Genomic DNA, 24,260 nt, shown 5'->3' with positions numbered 1-24,260 from the left:
CTACTATCCATGGCTAGGGGTTCACACAAGTCCACCCCAGAGCAGGGTCAGAGGAATAACTTAAAGCCACCTTTGCACTCTTAACATTTAAGGCTCAAATATGCATTTCAGACAAGACCAGATTCCAAATATAATGTTCAATTATCATCTCCCTAGGCAGATCTGCATGTCTGTTTCTATTATGGGATTGCTTTGTAAATGTAAAGTGATGTGTTTTAGTTAGCACATATGTGGAAAATGTGACTGACTCTAAGTAGAGTAACTCTCCTGGCAGGTCCCTCCAGGCAATACTTCTTGTGGATCTCTCAACTCAGGGACAACAGAAACCCTTTCCCGGCATTCCTGAGGAGAACTGGGCCACCCTGTCTCTTCCTGGTTTTGTGCCCTGCTGGCTCTGCAATGGGATAATCTCTGTGGTGCAGTAAAGGCAGTTTACAGATGGTGCTGAAGTTGGTCCTTTGTTGTTCTCCAATCTCTGGGGCCCTTTAGATGGGCCATGATACCAGAAAGCTGCTGCAAGGCAGCCAGAAGGAAAATGTGCCTTTGAGATCCCTGTGCTTTAGACTGACATCCAGGACCCACCACAAAAAACCTGAACCACAGACCTTGTGTCTGTGCAACCCATCACTGCAAGTATTTTGTTTTCTTCATAGGGAGAGAGGCAGAAAACCTGTCTGTGGCACTGTGTGTGGCTATTTACCTATTTTTCTCAGTTCCATTGAGCTTTCAAACTGTTGTCCTGCAACAAGCAGCAAAACTGCAAGGTTAATTCCAGAATACAGAGTTGGCTGGAGCTCAAATCCTTTGCGATACCTGCAGAGAAGAGTCAAGAACTCACATCTCATTCTTTAGAAGAACTGAAATATTGCAAAGTTTTGGTAGGTATTTTAAGCTATTGATTTACTGTAAGGATTATATGGCTAGTTGGCACCAATGGCCCCAAACCCTTTGTTTTAAAGCTTCATATTCATTAAAGGTAACTGAGACACAGCTGACACAGGCTAAGTGCCTGCCACTAGCTGGTGCAGGATCAAGAGATCCACTTGAAGCTTGCAAGTTCACTGCTACCCATCCATATTGCATGGTGGGGAAAAGAGGGAGTGGGGGAGAATATTGCACAATTACAGTTCAAACCCACATTGCTAAAATTATTGTACTCAGCAGTATGATTATACAAACACACCTATATGAACAGTATGTCAGTGAGAGCCTGCATGCATATGCATGCATTAATGTCTTAAGAAAATTTATAACACAGTTTATCACTGTTTTTCCTTATATACAGTAGATCATTGCTTTTCCTGGGGATCCAGCATGGAAACCATCCTTGCACAGAGGACTAACATAACTCCATGATCTCACTTGAATTTCATTTTGGTCTTAAGACACATCAATTATACATTTCCTCAATAAAGACACAGGTTAGTCAACATCCCTCCCAATAAGGTGCATCATTCAATTTCCAGGATAGTTTATAAAGAGAAGCAAGGAAAAATGTGTACAAAGATTTGATGCTGAGTAAACCACTTATTCAAACAGGACCCTGAAAAATGGAGATAAATAGAAAAACCGATCTTCTAATTAATACAGCCCTGCTTTTAATATCCAGAAGTCTGAAAATGCTTTTAAACAGATTTTTTTGGTGGATTTTTTTTTCTGTTACCATTCAATGGAATGATCTCGACTGTTGGTATCTTTACAGTCAGAATCAAGAAACATATCCTTGTAGATCCTCCCACACAAGCAAAACATGTCTGGAGCAGGGTGATCACATGTCTGCAGGACTTGAAGCATAACTTGTAGTGCCTTCTCTCTGTCACCTGCATTATTTCTTCTGAAATCAAATACAGAGAATAAAATAAATGAGTTCAGACCTGAAACAGTAACTGCAAGATGGGAGAACAGTATCCCTCATCTATCCCACAATCCATCCATCATACACACACTTGACTTTATTTAGACTGATGCATGATTGTTAGCTGACTGATGAAACCCAAATTCACTCTCCTGTCACTGGTCTCTATGTGTAGCTCACATAAGAACTGAAGCAAACCCAGAACTCCTCTTTGACAAAAATCTGTCATCTAATTTGATTCCTCCTGTGTACACAAACACACCCTGAACATCCTGCAATGAGAAAAAAGTGCCTGTTTAGTGTTCATTCCTGACAACACATAACAAAAATGGCCATTTTCAGCATTCAGTGTGACAGATCATTCAGCTAATGTCCAAGATTTGTAATCTTGAATCCAGAGGATCCAGAAACAATACCAGGAAATACCAACTAATTGCAGGAGAAGCCAGGTCAATCCAATCTTATCCAAGAGAATGGCAGAGCTCAATATGGAGCCTTTGAACTCCAACAAGAATAGAAGGGTGAAATTGAACTGTATTTCTTAATTAAAATTCTTCAGATTACAAAAGGATTTGGGAAACAAACAGCTGTGATACAGCATGTTTTGACAAACATTTAACAATTGTGTTAATAAGAAAATAGTGATTAAATAACATTTCCATTCCTTGTTATTATTAAACAGTCAGAATTTTGGCCTCCGTTTACCTTGCTGTTTTTCTAAGTTCATAACTCAATATTCACTGCAAAATGCCACTTAGAACAAACAACAATGTCTACTTGCAAGAGTAATGCAAACACAGCTGAAGAGTTTAATAGCCTCTTCAACACTTTTTTTCATCACCAGAGAGATTTAAAATATTTGCCAACCCCTTTTTAGAACTGTTTACAATTTTCCAATCCCCACCTAGGTATCCATGAACAAGCCTACAAGGACTATGACTACTTTGTCAGCAATACCAGAAGCAGATAATGGTTTCTGGTAAATGTATTACTTGCATGCCCCAAAAGGATTAATATTTACTGTAAAGGGGCTCTGTTCCTTAGGTAACCAGCTGATGCAATAAGACCAGTAACAGCACATCTGTAGCAAAATTCAGGCTTCTGTGCATGTTAGGTGATGGAGAACATCTAATAAGATTAAACAGCTTGTAGCTGGTTGTGAAGGCTTTATCCTGCCTTTGATGTCACTGGCAGAGCATAAACTTTCACAGAAGTACTTGAATATTTTTAAAGCATTTTTGTTCAGATTAACTGCTCTGAAATAAATATTGGTCTTCTCTAATAAGCACACAAGGAGAAATTTGGTATCTTTTTTCAGTTTTACAAGAAATAAACAGGAGATAAAAACTGTAAATCCATTGTCCAGGTCAGCATGCTCTAACCAAACCTCTTCTGGACAAACCAAATTCTTTCACTAGGAGTACCCAAGTTTCACTGTTGTTAACACTAAAGCACAGAAAATTGAGTAAACAGAGTTTAGAACAAAATTAAACCCTCATATTAAAGTCCAGTAGTTCCCTGGTCTTGTATATTGTCATCACAAAAGTTGGCAGGTGTTTTGTGCTCTTCCTGAAAACACAAGAAATGCACAACTAAAACCTAATGTTCCACTTTAACATGGAAATAGAAAATCTAAAAATCACTGCTTTCCCAGATTTGACTCAAGTCTGCCTTCTGTGAAATAGATTATTTATTAATGTTGATATAAAGAGGTGTTAGGTACTGATTGAAAAAAGTGTAACTAAAGAAGAAATAACAATGAACAAAGCAGGACACTGCTTAAAATGGGACATTGTGCAGATTAACATCTTTGGTCATCAAAGGATGAACCTGTACACACCAAATACAACACTAGGAGATTGTTATAAAGGACCAAGCTCTAAATAAGCACTGTACTAAAGAACTTAAAATCAAAGATCTGCCTCTTAATACAGAAAAAAATATTGCTAAAAATAATTAAATTCAACAAAATTTAGCCCATGACAAGTATGCACTCATCTAAAAGGATATAATTAAACAATACTCAGTTTAGGTATCTTTATATTAGACCCCGTTTTTCACTGCAGCAGAATTCAATGCCCATTGGATAATACAAAACCCATACACCAATTATAATAATTTACAAATTTAGGAAGTTATCAGCTTCTAAATCCCAAAAAGAGGGGAGAAACAAAGAAAAAACCCAAACAACCTGAAAGATCACATAAGCTCCAAGCAAGTTCTCTGAAGTCAGTATGAAAATATTCTGTTGGATAATACGCAGAAACTGTTATGCTTGACCAAGACAGATTTTCATTTCTTATTTCAGACCCCACACTTTGTCAGGTCTGCATGCCTGACAGCTCATAATTTGTTTCAAGGTGCCTTGACACAGATCTGTGGTGTTATCAATAGAGTAGAAGAGATTACCTTAAACCCTTAAGGCTTAGCACTGACTTCTATTTTTTTAAACCAATCTCAACTATGTTAGCTTCCCCATGCTCCCCAGCCCCCATTTAAAGCCACATTAGAACAGATCACAAAAAACCATGTCATAAAGGACTGCTGGAGGTCATCTAATAGAATCCCCCTCTCACAGCAGGTCCATGGCCCAGCACTAGACCATGGCAGCCTTGTCTGTGTCTGAAAAGCTGAATCCATTAAACCTCCAAGGATGGAGATGCCACAGCCTCTCTGAACAGGGAAAGCTGAAATACTGTATATGATGATGCACAGGCATGAGAAGGAGGGCAGAAAATAGTCTCTTTATGGATTAACTTGGTACAGCAGGTGAGATTTGCAAAGCATATCCTCTGAATATTAAGTTTTATAAGCCAGAGCAGAATCTCAGTAGGCAGCTACAAAAATGACCCTACCAGGTCATTTTACTGCTCCTTGGTGCTTCCAGGCCATCTTGCACTGAAATACAAATGTCACTCATGGTATCACTAAAACAAGTCCATTTTAGGAATGGAATAGAATTTTGAAATAGGCAATTTTCAATGGTGCTTTTCAACACACAATCTGTTAAATTCTTCACATCTGGAAGAAGATATGTCCTACCTTAAAGAAGTCTGCATGCACACTCAGTGAAAATAGAAGCTACTTTTCATATTTTTTGGGTTTAGGGGGCACTGTTTTTAGAATCACTACTCACAATCTGAAAATTCTTTCAAAATATAGTTTTAATGGTCAATGAGGTAAGAAAAAGGTGTACTACTACAATTTATTTAGAAACTATATTAAAAACCCCACAGACCTTGGAAAGTGTTTCATAAAACTACTTTTTTTTTTCTTACTGGTTTCTTTGTTAGCACATTTTAGTCCTCTTACTGCAATTGTTACCTTGTGAGAACTTGCAGAGAAACCAAACAGAGAAAATGAATCTACATTATCTGAACATGACAGTAGCAGAAACTGCTGCCAGTTAAGAAAGAGATCTGCAAGTTACTTCCAAAACCTAGAGCAATTATGAAAATATCCTAGTGCTCAATAAAACACTGCCAAGTCTCCCCAAGCACAATGCTAGGAATTAAAAGGAAATGATCAAGGAATAAAAATTAAAAACAAAAAATCATTATGTATTTTACAAATACCCAGCACATTAATCGTCAGTACTGTGCACAGTTTTAAGCTTTATTTAAACAGGAAACTGAACTATTAGGATTAGGGGGGAAAAAATCAAACTGAGGGAATGATCAATGACACAGAATTGTTTCTATATGAAGAAATCTTCAATAAGCTAAGGTTTTTCAGACAGAAATGGCTACATAGGAACTCTTTTTCTTAAAACAAAAGCTGTCCTGCTGGGTACCTTTACAGCCTCTAATCACTTCCTTGGAATTTGTGCCAGTGTTCTGCTGCCAGTTTGCAAATCCTCCAGAAACTTGCCAGCTTGCTCACTGCAATTCTGCCACATGGTTTACCTGTCTGCTGACCCTACCATGTTTCTTCAGTCACAGAAGTAATCTTCTCACGTCCCTGGTCTATACAAGCCTCTTGCATCTGTCTCCCTGTCTTACCCAACCATCCACTCCTCCTTTACCTCCCTGAATTATTCTGTAGGGCAACAAACTCCTATCACAGCATCTCACCTGGAATAACACCTGGAACACACAGTAAAAAAAAAAGTAGGTTTTTTTCTTTTTCTTTGATATCATAGCTCCTTTCTTGCTCTCCAAATCCATCCTCTTGCTGGTGAACCTTTCTCTATACTCTAGTCTTTATAAGGAGACCTAGTTTTAAATATTCCTAAACAAAAAAAATCTTCCTGCTTCAGAGACTGGTTTTATCAGCTTTAAAGAATTGGCATGGTTACAGAGCCAGAACTACACTCAGTGAACCAGGTCTTTGCCCAACAAAGTCAACAGGAACAGCATGTATTTCACTGGGATAAGAATTCGCTGACTCTCTTGGTAACAGGTAGTGTAATCTTTTTTTCCTCAGCTTTTTGTTCACATCTTCCTCTATATGGTTTGTTTCCATCTAGCTAGACAGAGAAGACTATATATGACAAAAAACTCTTGTATTAATGGAAAGTATTTTCTCAAGGAATACACATTTGCTTTCCTTTTCATTTCATGTCCTAATGACAGCAAAAACATAAAAAAACCCCCTTAACTATTAAGAAATATGAGGACTCATTTTAATTAGAGTTAGTACACTTGCATGCCTACATATAACCAGAGACTGATTTTTGAGTTAAGATAGAATTCACTGAGGATGTAATTTGCTAGTAGAATCTTCAATATTTGAAACAGTGAATGAGGAAAACAAGACCCTAAATTAGGCTTTGACAAGAACTAAATTTGCAAGCCTCCAGACAGATATGACAAAGAAAAAAAATTAGCTTTTTTTTCCCTCCCTCATATACACTTCAGGTACTTATGAAAGCCAGGCATATAACAGGAGGAGGCCCACAAAATGTTTTTTTACTAAATTTGAGTAATCACAGAACAGAACATTTTAAATACCCCAGTGCTTAACAATAGAAACTATTTTCTGTGGCTACTATTATTCACAATTACTAGTATTATTCACAATTATTAGTGATTTTCTACTTGCACCCTATTACACCCTTCCCTTGTTAATTGCCTTCTTTTATTATGGCACTGGAATATGTTGCTCGTTAAAACACAGCATGCTGAGTTAAATAATAGTGACTGCAGCTGTCCTCATCTTTAATATAAAGGAAGATAGAAGTGCTCTGGAAAGAGACTAAAATTTTCACAGCTCTGGCCTCATGCCAGGACTGGGTTTGGTTTTAAAGTCTGCTCTGTTTTGAACAGAATTTGGCATACCCTTGGGCCTCTTTGCAAGTTTCCAGGACATTATAACTTCAGCTCTGGTAAATAAGACCAATTAGAACATTTAATTGGTCTTAAGCACTCCTTACACAGTGCTTGCCTCCCAGGCAAGGTGCACCATGGACTGAAACAAACAGCCATCCACATCTCAACTGCCAGCCCTCAACTGCACAGCATCTTACTTCATACCACAGCTGTGAATACAAACATTGAAAATACCCATGCTGCACATTTGTACTGAACTTATACCTAAAGATGTCTAAATTAAGATACAATTAGACTTATATCTCAGCTAGGAGGCAACAAGGAACAATGTCTTAAACCAGCCTGTGTCTGTACAGAAGGGAGCACTGTCTGCTCTGCTCCTATGTTACACCCAAATTATTTTGCTTAAGACACTGGAGAAGCAATAGCCCTTTGCTCCATCACGCTAGGACAGTGATGTATTCAGATTGCCCAGGCTTGGAAGCAAGCACAAGCCTGCCATTGCAAACATCCATTGTTAGCTTCTGATAACAGACATGAGAGATGACAAATCCAAGATGCTCTCAGGCAGCCAGAGAGAAAGACAGCAATCTAGGAGAGGGGCTGTGCTTGAACACCTGCCACATGAATCAGGGCTCCAGAAATCAGCATGGAAGTGGCTGCCTGCCCTACAGATGACAGTACCTGTCTGCTCAGTACCCATCAGTGAGGCCCAGGCCTGCTTTGCTTACGATCCAAGCCAGCTCAGACCCAGGCTGGCTCTGAGGCAAAGGACATGCAGCTAGGCTGGAATGGCACAGAACCTCAAGTGAAACATTGCTGTCCCTTGCCTGAGCACTACTTGTTAACCTGCACCTACACACAGCTGTGCTTCAGGCTGAGTTTGTGCCCAGCTGCTGCAGCAGCAGAGCCCTGGGGTGCCCAGAACCAGCCCTGCAGCCCCTCCTGCCACGGTGCTGGCTCTGTGCAGCACCAGAGTAACTCTGACTTGACAATGCAAGTGACACTAATGGCCAGGAGAACCCAGTTACAGAGCCCAAGAGGAAATAATCTCATTGCTCTCTCTGGATCACAGTTCTAGTACACTCTTTTATGAAATTAAGCACACATTAACATTCTGCAGGGTCAGATATTCTTACAGCTGCTAATTCTGTTCTGCATATGATGTATTGTTTTCCTGGTGGGTTCAATCAGATGTACTTATCAACATTAATACTGTTCTGGATGTTTAAATTAATAGAATATGAACTGAATATATAGTTATTGTAACAAGAGCTTCTGATAGAAATCACTAAAATAATTTGGTTTTAAAATAGACAAAATTAGGGATTCAAAATTTTCATGCAAGTAAGATGCTAAATGCAACATTTTAGGGGTCATTTTGAACTAACTGGACTTGCTCAAAAAATGTTTAACTCTCAGCTTTTGAGTTTTGTCCATTATTTTGTTTGAAGAAGGCAAAAACATCTGTAGAAGCTAAATTCTGCATTCTTACCAATGAAAACCCAGTCATTTATTTCTGAAAAACCTTTTCTGTATAAATCTTTAAATAGTTCCCAAAAGCAAACAAGGAGCATCATGCTGGATGGGGCTAATAATCATTTTAATGAAAGCTGTTGACAGGCAAAGCAAGTTCATGAGCAATTAATTTTATCTTGTCTTACCAGGGTGCTATTGGCATTGTCAAAACAGAAGACTTAATGACAGGGATTTCACATACTGCTCAAAATACAAAGAATTTGAACACCAAGACAGTAAAGGAGCTTGCCAATTTTGTTATGCACAACTAAATGAAAAAGTTTTAAAAACTGATTATATTGAGATATTACCTAAGGACAAAGCACAATTCTAGCATTATTCTTACTGGCAAATTTAAACATTTTGAGTCAAATTCCTGAAATAATTTTCAAAAGTTCTGAAAATAGGGCTAAATCCATATGCAGTATTTTTATGAGCGATAGCTTAGAGTTTACTCTTCTGTCTGATTAATCTGTCAGATAGGACCAGATTTATTACCATTTTCCAGAAAATGCCATAGGAACTGCATTTCCAGATCTATTATTAAGTTCTTAATCTCTTTGATTTATGCCATCCTGATGTTGTCCAATGCTGATTTTTAGTTAGCTAATTCACAATCAGATAGCTAATTTAGTTTAGTTTTAGTTAGCTAGGTCACAATCTTTAATAGTATGTGGATTCCATCTAGCCAGTTACTTTTATTATTACATGGGATTTCCTTTGCATACAATTTATTTTCTCTGACAATCTTAATGTAAATTTTTTAGAAATGGAGTAATTATTATACATAGGTACTACAAAAGTCTGTACCTAACTAGAAGAGTTCAATAATATTTCAGTGTTTCCTAAAGTAATGATGTGCCTGCAGGTCCTGATGACCATCCAGCCTTCCAAGGAAACTCTATCATGAATGTGTATTCATGGATCAAGCAGTGCTTTTTACCTATTACTTTAACAAATCACTCATAACTCTATCACACTAAACATTTGAAGACATTCAGAATAATCAGTGACTCAGATTAAACAATCTCAGACTGACCAAGAACCCCTTGGTATCACTGGAGTCTTCTGCAGTTAGTCAAGTGGCCTCAGGAACAGATCCACTCTCTCCTAGTTGTTGACAAAACAATGGTTGTTGGAAAACAACAATTTCAAAAGTTACAAACTGTTCTGGTGCACAGTAAGTATGGCATTAAGGAGAGATGACTGTGATGAATGTGTGCAGAAAGGGAAGGGAATTTGATATTATCTGCACTATAAATTTACATCTAAGCCCCTATGGAACAGCACTAAAATGAAACAACTTCAATCAATCACCCTCACCGATTCAATGCAAAAGCATAATGAAACTTGATGTTGTGTTGATCAGCCAGGTCACAGGTAGGAAGCATTTCCAGCGTTTCTACCAGCTTCACCATAGCATCATAGTCCTGGGATGAAATTGAAAAACAATGAAAAGGATCCTTTCAGGATAAACTGAAAAGAGGAAAGCATCACTAAGCTAAAACGTATCATGATCACATGTACTGTATCACAGCTTCTCAGGGGACTGTTCCTAAGAGAAACAGCCAGGAAGGCTGTGTAGGAGCACAAAGGATTTTGTCTACCCATGTCAGTGCTTGCCTCTTCCTCACCATAATCCCCAAACTACTGAATCCCTGTAGCCAGTGTGATCAATTACTCTCCCAGCACCCGTAAAGAGATGACAAGTCTGGCTTTTTCAGGCCTTATTAAGATCTTCTGGTGAATGACACCTCACCAGGTCACCGTGGACTCAACCACAGCTGTCTCTGAAGTACCTCAGCCACTCATGGACCCATTTCAGTTTCTCAGGGGTAACCCACATGTACAGTGCTGAAGAGGCTAGTTTACTGACATATCAAAGGGCCTTGTGTAACTTAATCTTTTTGTTCAAAACATATTTGAGATGAGTACATTTCTCAAGGGACACCTTTCATGATCACCAGAGCCAATCCAAATGAAGTTGGATAAAGTGCTGTAAGGAAAATATGCATTTCAGAATGGAAGGTTTGGTAATGAAGGATGATGTGGTCACCCATTCTCTCACAACCCATTTATACACAAGAAATAACCAACTTAGCTCCTGATGGGAAAAAAATCTATGGAATGGTTGAAATTATATTTGAAAATGGATGTTAAACACACAGACTGTCAATCTGGAAAACAGCTGCTTTAGCAAAAGCAGAATTTATTTTAAAAAATTAAAACAAGAAAAAAGGGTGCAGTTAGATTTTAAAAGCAAATTAATGTTTCATTGAATTATAGTTCTCAATTTGGGCATCTCTAGCCAATACAATGGTCATAACAAATATGTTTTCTTCATTTCCAAATATATTTAATTTTATGAGGGGAGGGAGGAAAGGTAGGGCAGAGGAGAGCAAGGCAACAACCATCTTTATTCAGTAGGGTGTTTTGCTTTTTTAAGGAAGTTAGAAATTACTAAAAGCAAAGGGAGAGACCTTGGGAAGTCACCTAATCTGAGTCTCTTGTTCACAGGCAAAATAAGTAAGAGTCTCTATCCACTTAAACTGCCCAAAAGACAATCCAATGTAACAACTGCTCCCATTTAGTGTCAGCTTTGAATCACTGCATAACAAACAAAGCAGCACACGAGAACAAACAAGAGCCAAAACTGCACAGTAAAATAATCCACCTTAGTCTTTAAGCACATACCTGAATGTCTCTGTAGGAAAGAAGCAGGTTTATGACAATGTCAGAAGTCAGCACTTCAGTATTATCCATACGCAGCTTAATCCTGGCCAGCTCCTTAGCCAGTTCATCTCCTTGGTACTTCTCTCTAGCTTTTCTGATGTCATTTAGCAGTGTTTCTTTATAATAGGCACTAAAGAAATTGAAGTTAATCATAGGGGAAGAAAACTGTTAGACATTTCTTATGAAACATGGCTATGCTTGTAATAAAAAGTATAATTTCTAATAAAACATACCAATTCCTCAGAGTGAGGTCCACATCAAATGTTTCCATATTTTTCAATAACTACTAACAAATATTCTACCTTGCCCCACATCAGACTGCAGGACTATGTATCAATATGCTTATAACCAGGATCCTGAGGCAATTTTACCAACGCAAGAAAACTGGAGCATTTCTTTGCCCCATTACTGACCCTGACAGATGTGGCACTTTGAATTATAAAGGCTGCATCTGGGGTAATAAAGTGACACAAAGAAGAAACACCAGTGTGATGTAAAGAGGAGGTATATTATTTTATCATGAAAGATGGAAAGAGACTTTCCAACACAGATACTAAAGCAAAAACAAGCCATCAAAAGCTGATTTAAAGTTGCAATCTCTTTGATGAACATAATACATAATATGGGCAGGATCTCAGTAAAAGCCTCCAGTAAGTGCATCTTATTTACACTAGTATCAGTGTACAATCCAACATCAGCGCTTTTGTAAATTGAAAAATAATATATATATTGCTAGCATGACAAGTATGAATGGCCTCAACAAGCTACTTAGGGGTAAATTTATCCTGGAGCAGGTTATGGAGTCTCTAGTTTGGAACTTAGTACATGCCACCTGACAGATACTCCAGGGCATGCAAGCCCCTTCTTGTTTACAAATGAGTCTTTCAAAGTATTAAACCTTGTTTAGGATAAGCAAATAAAATTAGGTTCTCTGTCTCATACACATTATAATCAAAGCAACAAGGTCACAGTAAGCTACTGGCAAGCACAGCCTCATACAGTGTAAGAACAGAAACAAGGCTGAGAGTGGGTGTGGACTGCTAGGTGGGATCAAGACCACCCAATAACCCCCAGACTTCAAACCCATTTCCAGAAAGATCTACAAGAACAGATTGCACATAACTAATTTGCATGCACAGTGAGAAGCTGATCTCCAGGGTGGTGAAAACTTATTTATAAAAAGAAAAATTCCAAAAAAATTCCAGGGTGCTTGCCTTGCATATGCATTCCAAGACCATGGAAATCCCAGCTGGATTGACACTGGAGCCAGGATGGGTGATCTCTCTTTCATTTTTTCCTCCTCTCTGCCCCTCTTTAATTTATCTCTCTCTCTCTCTCTCTCTCTCTCTCTCTTCCCTTTCACCCTACACCCTTTATCCAAAACCCTCTGCTGTACCTTACACTAGGAGGTCAAGGACTAAAACACGAATTTCCATGCCAAGTGTGTAGTTTACTAATAAAACTTTGCAAACTTTTGCAGACCCTCTGATTTTTGTCATTCCTTTAAACCACAAGCATCTAGGAATCTTGGGTGCTTCCTTCCCCTTCAGGGTAGGACGTCACAAGAGGGTCATCCATGGGATTGCAAGGATGGGGCCACAAAAGAATAGTAGTTTTTTAGACAAGCCTTTCACTTGGGTGGGATGGCAATGGGGAAACAAATCTGAGGGCCCTTGGTGCTACCTCATGCTTCAGACAGACGTTGGGAAAATTAAAAACCAGAAACTCAGTCTCTGTGGGTGTTTTCCAAAACTACATACCAAACAGGAATAGCTGCAGAATACAAAGTGAGCCACTGAGAAAGAAAGACCTCCTTCTTCAGCCCCAATTCTCCAAACTCCAACAGTCCCTTGTAGAAGTGGCTAAGCAGTATCATGCTTATTAAGTGACACCAGAAGGTTAATATTTATAAATAAAAACAAATCATGAGAATTACAACTGAATGCCCATTGCTACCATGTATATATTTTATCTGATGACAGAAAAGGCAGTTTTTGGCTTTGAACTCTGTGAAGAATCTATGAGCTTAGGTCCTATTATAAAACTATAAAACTTAAGCACTTTATCTTACCCATGGACTGCCTTTGTTTTCTGGAAAGTAACTATAAATCAAATTCTAGCACAACATGGTTAGTTAACTGCAACAACTGCAGGCCAGGAATACAAAAACCAGCAAAACTGGCAGCTTCTTTTAACACTACCTTAAGTGTAGCGAAAAATAAAAAAATTATAATAAATGCTACTAGAAATTCTGTACCTTCTTTTTTCATAATACCAAAAAGAGACTATCAAAGGTTCTGGAACTCTATGTGTTGTAACATTACCATGATGTAACATGGACATCCTTGAGAAGGCTGAGAAACTTGTCCACCAGTGGGACACAAAATGGCCCCAGGATATTGTCCCAGCTGGGCTGCATGTACTCAGAGGCTCTTCGTTGGGCATCACTTTCACAGCAAAAGTAGTCAGCACAAGGTGTGACAATGTATGGAATAAAATAATAATTGCCACTTGAAGCCTAAAATAAAAACAGCAAGAGTTTAGAAAACAAATGGAAGTGGAAATATACTTGAGTATACACAGAATCTCCTGCTGACAGAAAAAACAGCTAGAGTAGTGCTGGTGTGTAAGAAGTTTTAGTGCACTGTTTTAACACAAGATTTGCAAGCATTAAATTCAAGGAAATTTGTGTGGAAAAGTTACAAATATTAACAAAGCTGATGAATAAGGGCCCAGGTCTGTTAAGTGACAATAGAATGAAACTGTTCAATTTTTCCTTTTAATGTAATGCACAGGCCCTAGTAGAGTCTGACAGTTACTAGCTGATGTTCTGCTCCAAAGAGACGTACTTGCATCCTCTAAGTTCACCCTGTGCTAGGAAAGATATGATGCAGAGCTCCCCACAATCAGAGAAATACAGAAATATAGACACTAGAAGGACTTTACAGAGATGCTTAATCCAGAGGAGCCTACAAAGCATCTGCTGCATGCTACCATCAAAAGCCTAACCAGCCAAACCCCAAAACTTTGAAATGTTTTGCAACAGACTTTTAGGACTTGCATCATAAAATTCTAGAAGTAAAACCCAAAAAAACTTAACATGTCATATAAAACGTGTAAATACAAACAAGGTGCTGAAATGGGTGAGGACACAAGAAATGGCCCTTCAGAGCCCAAAACCAGCAAGTTCAGTGTTTTCATCCCCTGAGCAAGACCCCAGAAACCAGACCACTGCGAAGGCTTCCACAGCTGGGAGAAGCACCTGTATCCCATTCCAGCTATGACAATTCTTTGCTTGAAAGGAAGGTGAACTTTGTATTTGAGAGTAATTACATGGGAGCACTGAGGCAGAGGTCAACATGATAGACCTCCCATGATCAACTACCACTGTTTTGGAGATATCTCAGCACTGAACATGTACAGCAAAATCATACCTGCCATTTTTTCATATAATCTAAGCCATAGCCATTTAGAGTTGCCTTGAACAATGGGAGAAAGCTGAGATCATAGAAAGAATGGATATGAAGATGGCACATTTTTGAATGTATTACTAAACTAGACAGGAGAAACAGATTGTTCACAGGAACTTAAAAATGTAGGGCATGCAGTTACTAAAATTACAGATAAAAACCTATATCAGTACATCCTGTTGCTGATCTGAGTGAGGATTTAGAATTTTAAATTATTTCTAGCAGACATAGATCAAGTCATATTCCTTCCTTACAAACCCCAAGTTAAATTATCCCCGTTGTAATGATATAATTATCTGTTGGACTGTTATCTTTACTTCCCAACGAAAAACTCAGAAAAACTGCAACCCAAGCCACCAATATGGTACCAAGTTTTGTCTCAGGTTTATTCAAACAAACAGTAAGTTCATTGCAACACAAAAGCTGCTTGTCTATAAAGTCTATTCTTCAACCTTTAACAGCAAATTAGCAATTCCTGCAATGAAAAATGCCCATCCAATTTGAAAGGATAACATATCTTGAGATGCAAAGAGCTGCAGCTATCTATTGAAAAAGCAATGAAATTTTCAGAAAAAAATTATTTACATATGGCTCTTCTGTACAATATTTACATATAATAAATTGTAAAACCCTTTCATACAGACTGTGTGGCCTAGGAAGGTCTTTCCTACCTTTATTATGTAAAAAACCAGTTCATCTGCTAACAAGAATTAGAGATGGCTGAAAATATCACTCTTGCTTCCTCTGATCTTCTGTTCAGGATGCTGGTCTCTTGATACCAAAAGCTAATAATTTTGAAAATTACTGCCTTATCATACAGCAATTACTGCTTTTTAAAGATAATTAATAAATGGCTTAGGTAGATGTAAAGCAATGTATGTAGCAACCCTACCTGCATACGTCTACACAAATGTATATCTATAAACTATTACTTATTTAATTGTAATAGAATTATAACTTCATAGTTTATCAAGACTATATGATAAGTTGGTTAATTTCAGGATTAGAAGCTAGGATATTTTAATTGTCTGATTTTGGGAAATTTTAAGTTAAAAATTGCAGCCAAGCAGACTGCAAAAACTTCAAAACTCTGAATAGCTCATCTTCCAGCATATAATGTATGCCAGCACTGAAAGTTTTGTATTTAATCACAACATTTTAAAATCACAAAACAAGTCACAAATTTAAGAACATGAAAAAAAAATCCCAGAAAATAATTGCAAATAAGTTGAGAAAGGGACCTGTTCTTCAGGTAAAATAGTTAAAGGAATTAAGCAGAAAGCCATGCATTTGCTGAGAGGCTGAAGGAGTGAGGCCCACAGAGGCCATTTTTAGGCTCTAGGCAAGCCAGGCCAAATGTAGAGCAGTTTTTGTCTGAAAATATTTTCCAAATATTTTTTTTAATGCTGTTAAAAGTAAACTTTTGATCTTAATATAAACAGGTTTTTTAATTGTACTGGTAAAGTTATTCTGGTGCAACCGTCACTTTGCGACAGAGATGCTACACTTGAATTCAAGGATGTTTTCTCCCAGATAAGTAACATTGAGTAAAAATCTCTGCACTTTCAAGGAGGGAATTATTCCTGCCAAGCTAACAGCACAATTATTTTACTTGAGGCATGCTATTAATTTTGCCACTCACTCAAGTACCAAGGATGCTTACTCCCCCTCACTAAGCAGTTAAAAGGAAAATACAGAAAGTAATGGAAAAGGAACTGCATTGACTTGAAGAGATCACAACCTCCTGAGTGTTCAGGGAATTTAACTCACTGTTGTCTCAAGTGTTAGGTTTTTCTGTGACATCAAATTCCTATCCATCCTGCCATATAGGCATGAATTGGATTTGCATGGCCAGGTTTTGGCAGTGGGAGGGCCTTGGGGGCTACAGGAGTGGCTTCTCTGGGAAGCTGCTGGAAACTTCCTCCAGGTCCAGCAGAGCCAATGCCAGCCAGCTCCAAGACAGATGTGCTGCTGGCCAAGGCTGGGCCAATTAGAAATGATGGTAACTCTGCTGTGATAACAGATTCAAGAAGGAAAAAAGTTATTGCACAGATGTAGCTGCAATCACAGATGAGTGGAGTGAGACTATATGAGAGGAACAACGCTGCAGACACCAAGGGCAGTGGAGAAGGAGGGGCAGGAGGTGCCCAGATGCTGGAGCTGAGATTCCCCTGCAGCCCATGATGCAGCCCATGGTGAAGCAGCTGTGCCCCTGCAGCCCATGGAGGATCACAGGGATGCAGAGATCCACCTGCAGCCCATGGAGGAGCCCCACACCAGAGCAGGTGGATGTCTAAGAGGAGGCTGTGACCCCATCTGAATCCTGTGCTGGTGTGGGCTCCTGGCAGGGACCTGCAGACCTGTAGAGAGAGGAGTGCAGACTGGAACAGGTCTCCTGGTAGGACTGTGACCCCATGAGGGACTCACACTGGAGCAGGCTGTGCCTGAAGGACTGCACCCATGGAAGAATGACCCATGTTGCAGCAGTTTGTGGAGAACTGTTGCTTGAGGGATGGGCTGACGTTTGTGAAGCTCATGGAGAACTGTCTCCTGTGGGAGGGACCCCCCACTGGAGCAGGGAAATGACTCCTCTCCCTGAGCAGTGGGAGAAATCACCTGTGATCAACTGACCATAACTCCCATTCCCTGTCTCCCTGTATTGCTGGGATAGGAAGTAGAGCTTGGAAGGAGATAGGAGTGGGGGTAAGGTGTTTTTAAAGTCTTATTTTACTTGTTATCCTGCTCTGATTTTATTACTAATAAATTCAATTAATATCTCTAATTCAAGCCTGATTTGCCCATAATGGTATTTGGTGAGTGATCTCTCCCAGTCTTTAACTCATGAACCCCTTGTTCTATTTTCTCTCTCCTGTCTGGCTGCAGAGGGGAGTGAGAGAGTGGCTCTGGTGGGAGGCTGGCATCCAGCCATGGTCAACCCACTACACTAAGATATTATAAACTTCTAAAAAATACTTCCTCTTCTAAATCTGAATAAATGCAGTGTTTTTTATGTAAAGACTGTGAAGAGAGATTATCACAAGACAAACACTTTAAATTTCTGGGATCTAGTTTGCAAGGAGCAATCACCTTGAAGGAAAGACCCTGTCAAGCACTATTCTTAAATCATCCTTATTATTATTATGTTTACATGTCTAGAAACACAGTGAAAGAATGGCATATCTATTCTACAGAAAGCAGATTTAAAGTGATACATACTTTGCCTATTAGATTACCACTGTGGTATTCAGGAGGTACTTGAACACGAAGAAAAGCTTTGAGGTTGGCAACCTACTCCAAATTGAAACAAAACAACAAAGAGCAAAACACCACCACAAAACACCATAAGAAACAAAAAGACACACATGAGACATGAATAAAGAAATAATTAAAGAAAGAAACAACAGAAAATGAATATAGATATTTGTAACAAGACTATATTTACAAGGCAAAGAAAACAGTTCAAACTGTTGTAATTTCTCTTACTTATCTTATCTTTTGGATTTCTCTTATTTGTATGATTTATGTCTATACATCTCCTGTGTCACCATTAAGATGTTTTCAGGTCTTATTTTTATGAACCTGTCAGATTCATTATCTGATTAGTTAACTATGATCCAACCACTACATATTGCTTGAGATGGTAATATTTCCATAAAAACTAACTTTCACACAAAAAGTTTAAAAGCCTTCGTTTTCACTATCTAAAGTAACAGTGGCATATTTCATTATTAAAAGCATTAGAAGTAGCATTTATTTGGTTGCCCATTGCCTTTGTACTATTTTCCACTCGAAAAGAAAAATTACTGAATTTAAGACATTACTGCTCTTTCATTCTGTGTTCTGTGTGCTTTTACACTTCTGCTACCTCAGGCCTTTTTAGAAATATATCATTAAAAGACTGGACCATATAACCTTTTATACATTGTAAAAATAATCAGAAAATAAAAAATAGAAAGCAACTCTGCAATAATACTTCTTTGGACAATTAAGTTCCTATAATGTAATCATATTTCAGAGTCTTGGCTCTCATTACAATCCATGGGGGCTACTTAACTGGAGAATATGAGTCCAAGTGCCAAAATCTTTCTATTTAGTTTTCTTAAATGTTTATTGTCTTTAAACAGTATATACAGTCTAATTTAAATAGCTACTGAAACCTCTGAAGAAACTTTCTGCCAATTACAATTAAAAAAATGTTTCAATATAAAAATTCCTTGTGAAAAGGATAAATTGCAATGCAGTTCCCTTTAGATTAAGAAGAATTTTTGCTAATGACTCCTCCATGGCCCAGACATTATTCACTGCTTAATATAAGAGCTGCTACAGGATTTCATGAAAAATAACCGTTTAAATATCTAAAAATACTTCACCAGGCCCACAGGCCTAAGTATACAATGATATAAACCTTTTGGTTTAATAGCCAGCCTACCTTCCTTCAAACACCTGCCCTGAATGCAATTAACAGGGTTATTAAAATTTCCTCAGGCATGTTATAAACTAAAGAACAAATAACTAGTCTTCCTCCTTATGTTCTGTACTTGGTATAATAATTTTTCCATAGTGGAAAGTTCTACTTCTAGTTTGTATTTTTAATGCTTCATTCAAACAAAATGAATGGATCAAAATGTGCATCTCAAACTATGTGCAACCAATCCTAGAGCTACTGCCCCAAGGACTGCACATTTTGCTTCCTGACTCCAGCAGTTTTATAAAGCCCCTTGTTCACTCTTTTCTTCACTTAATCTTGAACTTTTTTTATTCATAATTTCTTAAGATCCTGTAGCAGCAGGTGAAATTTCCCTCCTTAAAAAAAAGTCAAGGATGGCAAAAATTTTTGAATCAAAATAGAAAAACTTCCTAATGGATTTTGTCTATTACATTGGTTTGGGGGAACATTATTTTTTTTAAGCATTTTTTGCTTTTGAAAATCCTTGAAATTTCACTTCTCCAGTAAACTGATGCTTAGCTGACATCCAAAGAAACTCCAAAGGACAAGCATCTTCCATAAGTAATTTTCTTTCCTCTGTCCTTCAGTCCATTATTCCATAATGGCACCTGTTCTGCAAGACTGCTTATTTGCCATTTATTTTATTGATAACAATTTTGACAGAAACTAGGAAGCTGTGCAATCTTTATTAAAACTAACAGCAATGTCCTTAAAGCTCAGAGGAGCTCTACAGAAGGAAATCTAACTGATGGGACACAGAATCTTGATCTTGCATTTCATGCCAGGGCAATTCTTCCTTGGGAACTGAACTCCCATAGATAATAATTCTTTCCTTTCACATCCAAGTATGCAATAAATTATCAATACAGAATTTTAACTGCTTGTTTGGGGAAGTCAAGTAGAACTGAATCACATTCTTCATTCTTATCTTTGAAAACTGCATTCCTGGATGGTGGAAGGAAGGAAGGAAGGAAGGAAGTTCTCCTACTCACACTCTTTTTTCAGACAGTAAGCTATTAAATCTCTCAGGCTCCCACCACTGCAGCTGTCTGCTGTATAATTTTCACTGTTAGATCAGCTATACTCAGGCTAACTTCTCCATAGAACTGCTGATTTTTTTTTCTCTGCATTGTTTTCAGCTTCATGTCCAGTTTGCTTTCTTTTGTCTCCTCCTCAATGCTGAATTAGAATAATGTGCTCTCTAAAAGGGAAATATTCATTCTCTTCAAGGTTTTCTTGTGATACACAAAGCAAATTACCCTGATGACACACTAGACATTCACCTTCTCTGCAACTTCAACATAGCTCCACATCTCCTCTCTGCTAAGATTTTTCTGCACCTTTGTAGATGATGTGAGATTTGTAGGATAAATAGGAAAATTGAGAGCAGGGAAACCTCAGAGTAAGCTCTAAGCTACAGCAGCCAGCCCAGAAAGTTTCACTCTTGCTGCTGGAACAAAGGTGTGCTGTACCTGGAAACAATCTGAGTTGTTCCCCTTTCCTTACATACCCTGCAGATGCACAAACACAGAGCCTGTAAAACATGGAGAGGACTTCTCCTGCAATGATACTCCTGTGGCTACCACTGGGCTGGAGGAAGGCTTAGGAGATATCTCTCTTCTTTCCACCATGCCTCCCGCCCCTGATAAAAAGCATATTTAAGCTCTGCTATTCCACAGTTTCAACAGAGGCATACCCACATTTTTTCACTCAGGACAAGTGAAAGGAAAACACAAAACTCTGCTATAGGGGAATTAATTATTGCATCTAATATTCAGCAATTAAACTGAAATGGTTATCTAAATATATATTTGACTGGATATAACAAATTCATGACAATTATGTACCTACTTAACAAGCACAGCAACCCTGATTAGCTATTCACTTCAAACAGGACATTGCCCATACAGTTGTAAAATATGTAACCAAGCAATGAAGCAGTGGCTCCATATTGGATCACTGGTAAACTGCAAACCTCTCATCACAACTCACTGGATTTGAAGGGAGGGAAAGGCAATTGGCTATTTGAAGTCAGCTTCCACTTAAAAAAACCAGTTTTATCCTGTCAATTATTTAGCTTGCTCATGAGTTTGTTCTAATTTCTGAATAACAAATACTGATAAAAGAATGAAATATGGGAGTACATTTATCTAATAATAGAAGGTATGAACAACCTCAAATAATAGAAAGAGGAATCCATACTTGGTACTTAAAGTCATTCATTTTATACCTCACTGTATTCTACTCACAATTTTTTTTCATAATTTAAGCACTTGAAGAAAGTGGGTTAGACAATCCCTCCTTTTTAAAGGAGGAATCAGGATCCCAGCTTAGAGATGTCTCCCTGCCCCCCCCCGTGAGCCACAAGGTGTTTACAGGTCCAATACCAGACCCCACCATAGAAACCATGTCACTGGAACAAAAGGCATGGAGCTGAGTCAGGAGAGGTTTGGGTTGGATACCAGGGAAAGGTTCAACAGGGTGGTTGGGCACTGGAACAGACACCCCAGGGAAGTGGTCAGAGCAACAGCCTAACAGAGTTCAAGAAGTGTTTGGACAATGTTCTCAGCACATGGTGTGATTTAGGGATGTCCTGTGCAGGGCCAGGAGTTGGACTCAATGATCCTGGTGGGTCCCTTCCAACTCAGCATATTCTGTAATTCAATCTTCTCTTCAGTGTGAAGGGAAATACCACCCCCACGCCCCCCCGGAGAAAGATTCTGCCAAAAGAAAAGACTGTAGGCTGCTAATCTCATTGCACTAGGTTAAATTTGCCACCTTCCCCTTTGTTGTTTACTCCATGCCTGTTTTACCACCAAACAGCTCATTCACAATTCTCCCTCTTGCTCTGGAAGGGAGAACATATGCTCCTGAAGTTTTAGTCATCCACCAGTTGATGGATAGTAGCATTCACAAGCAAATCTGACACATTCTGAGTCTCCCTTCAGAGAGCCAGAGAGCAGTAAATGCAGTTCCCACCACACCGGTCAAAGTGGTTCAAAGATGCCTGAGACAGCCAGGAAGGATGACCTGCATCTGCATGTGCTAAACCTGATCTATCTTTAGCCTATGTGGAGCACTGTGGCCAAGTCATAACAGCAGCTCAAAATAAACTGCTATGAGTAATGCATTTTTTCCAGTTCTCTTTTAAATTACTATCAAACTCTAATACCACTTTATTATTTCAATCCTGCTCAATACTGTTTAGAAGAAAATAAAAGTATATGGTGAATGGGAGAAAACAGAAAGGATGAATGGAAGAGGTTTGAAAAATTAGTCATTATCAAAACAAAAGTGTGGAGGATTTTATGAAACACTGACATGGTGTGAACTATGGCAAAATATACAACTATATAAGATATCATGGCATATTTCAAAAAGCCTTAATAATTCCTACATTTTATCTTGCTTCAAACTTATCTGTTTGGCTTTATTTGCATTAAATGTAAGAATATTTTTACTTTGGGAAATAAGCTTTTCTAAGAAATAAGCATTTCTAAGTAAATCTGTGAATTTTTAAGTTAGAGATCAGGTATACAGAAGCCAAAGCTGCTTGAAATACAAAACCAAACCCCATTAAGGCATCACAAACATCTACATTTGCACAATGGGTGATAGTGGTAGAGGGAAAAAGAGACTTTGAATTTCTGAGTTTATATTTGGATTTGCCAACCTACAAATAAAACTTATATGTACTGGCACTTTTCTACAGCTTAGAAAGGAATTTATAAGGAAAAGTAGCTTTAAAATCTAGTGTTAGTTTGGAGTGTCAGCAAGTTTTCCAAAAGTTTGAATTATAGATGGGTAAAACAACTGCTTTTAATCATAGAGAGCATATATATGCTTGGGAGCTTTGGTATTAAAGTTGCTTCAAATGCAGGATCTTCATTTTATATTTAAAAATGAATGTGGATTTAATACTTACTGTGTTTTTCTGAGATACCATATCCTGTGGGGGAAAAAAAGATAATAGAAATGTTTATTTGTTTTTACTGGGAATTATTATGTCCAATAAAACACACTGCTATACATACACATAATATATATACGTACACACACACACACACACAGATGCATTCTTTTTAGCATAATCCAGATTTCCTGCCACAGTAAATTCCCAGTAAAGGGACAGAACAACATCAAGTAGAGTCTCAGCAGCTCAGGTTAGGAAAAAATTAACAATTCAGTGAAGAAACCTACTTTAAAAAGTATTCAGAAAATAAAGAAAGTTTTACTTAGGAGTAACTGGAGTTTTTTAGACTGGGCACACTCAGTCACACTGAGCATTTGTGAGACAAAAGCATTCAAAGCTGGAGGGTTTATCTCTCTGAAAGAGTATCCTCCACATACCTAAGCCCCTTTGGTACACAGATTGGTACACACCAACACATTCCTTCTACACCCTAATTCTTCTCACCTCAAAATCTAAGGACAGATACTGAAACAACGAAGCAGATGATAAACTAACGGGTGTGTAAACTAGACCTCAGAGACATCTAGTTGCTGGTAAGTAACCTCTTCTCTTGGGTGATGGATTTCATATTCAATGAACACTGCTTAGTCAAACTAAAGAGGTCTCCAGGTAATCCCTGCTACAAATATTAGACATTGACTTGTTTCTAATCAAAGTTTTCAATATACTTGAATTAAATGGGCTCTGACAACCTGAGATGATTCTGCTTGAGCAACTTCATATCTGAGACCCTGAAATCCACTTGGACAACCACTGCACAGCCCATGGCCATGCACCCATTTCCTCAACAACAGGCAAAAATATCAGGGAGCATTGAAGAGGTTTAGCTCTATAGATATGACTCTCTTGAAAACAAGATTACGTATCCTTTTATATCCTCAGAACTAGGTTATTTTGAAAGAACGTTGGTGAAACTGAAGAGACAACTCTTGGGGCAACTTCAGGATGGCTCCTAAAATGAATTGTATAAAGTCAGGTTGCCAGAACTTCACAG

General features: G+C 38.2%; 1 protein-coding gene across 1 annotated transcript in view; it reads right to left on the bottom strand.

Moving 5' to 3' along the window:
• The window catches only part of MAP3K15 (mitogen-activated protein kinase kinase kinase 15), an 80,328-nt gene that overhangs the window by 28,904 nt on the left and 27,164 nt on the right, over positions 1-24,260 (bottom strand). Inside the window, exons 3-8 of the mRNA XM_030951915.1 lie at positions 23,219-23,242; positions 13,701-13,894; positions 11,338-11,506; positions 9,967-10,073; positions 1,664-1,834; positions 701-813 (exon numbers count right to left, since the gene is read on the bottom strand). Of these exons, the coding sequence (XP_030807775.1) occupies positions 701-813; positions 1,664-1,834; positions 9,967-10,073; positions 11,338-11,506; positions 13,701-13,894; positions 23,219-23,242 (778 nt within the window). The remainder of the gene's footprint in view (positions 1-700; positions 814-1,663; positions 1,835-9,966; positions 10,074-11,337; positions 11,507-13,700; positions 13,895-23,218; positions 23,243-24,260) is intronic.

The sequence above is a fragment of the Camarhynchus parvulus genome, chromosome 1 (assembly GCF_901933205.1).
Source record: "Camarhynchus parvulus chromosome 1, STF_HiC, whole genome shotgun sequence".
Lineage (NCBI taxonomy): Eukaryota > Metazoa > Chordata > Aves > Passeriformes > Thraupidae > Camarhynchus > Camarhynchus parvulus.
The sequence above is the reverse complement of the archived record's forward strand: the minus strand, read 5'-3'. Positions and strand labels throughout refer to the sequence as shown.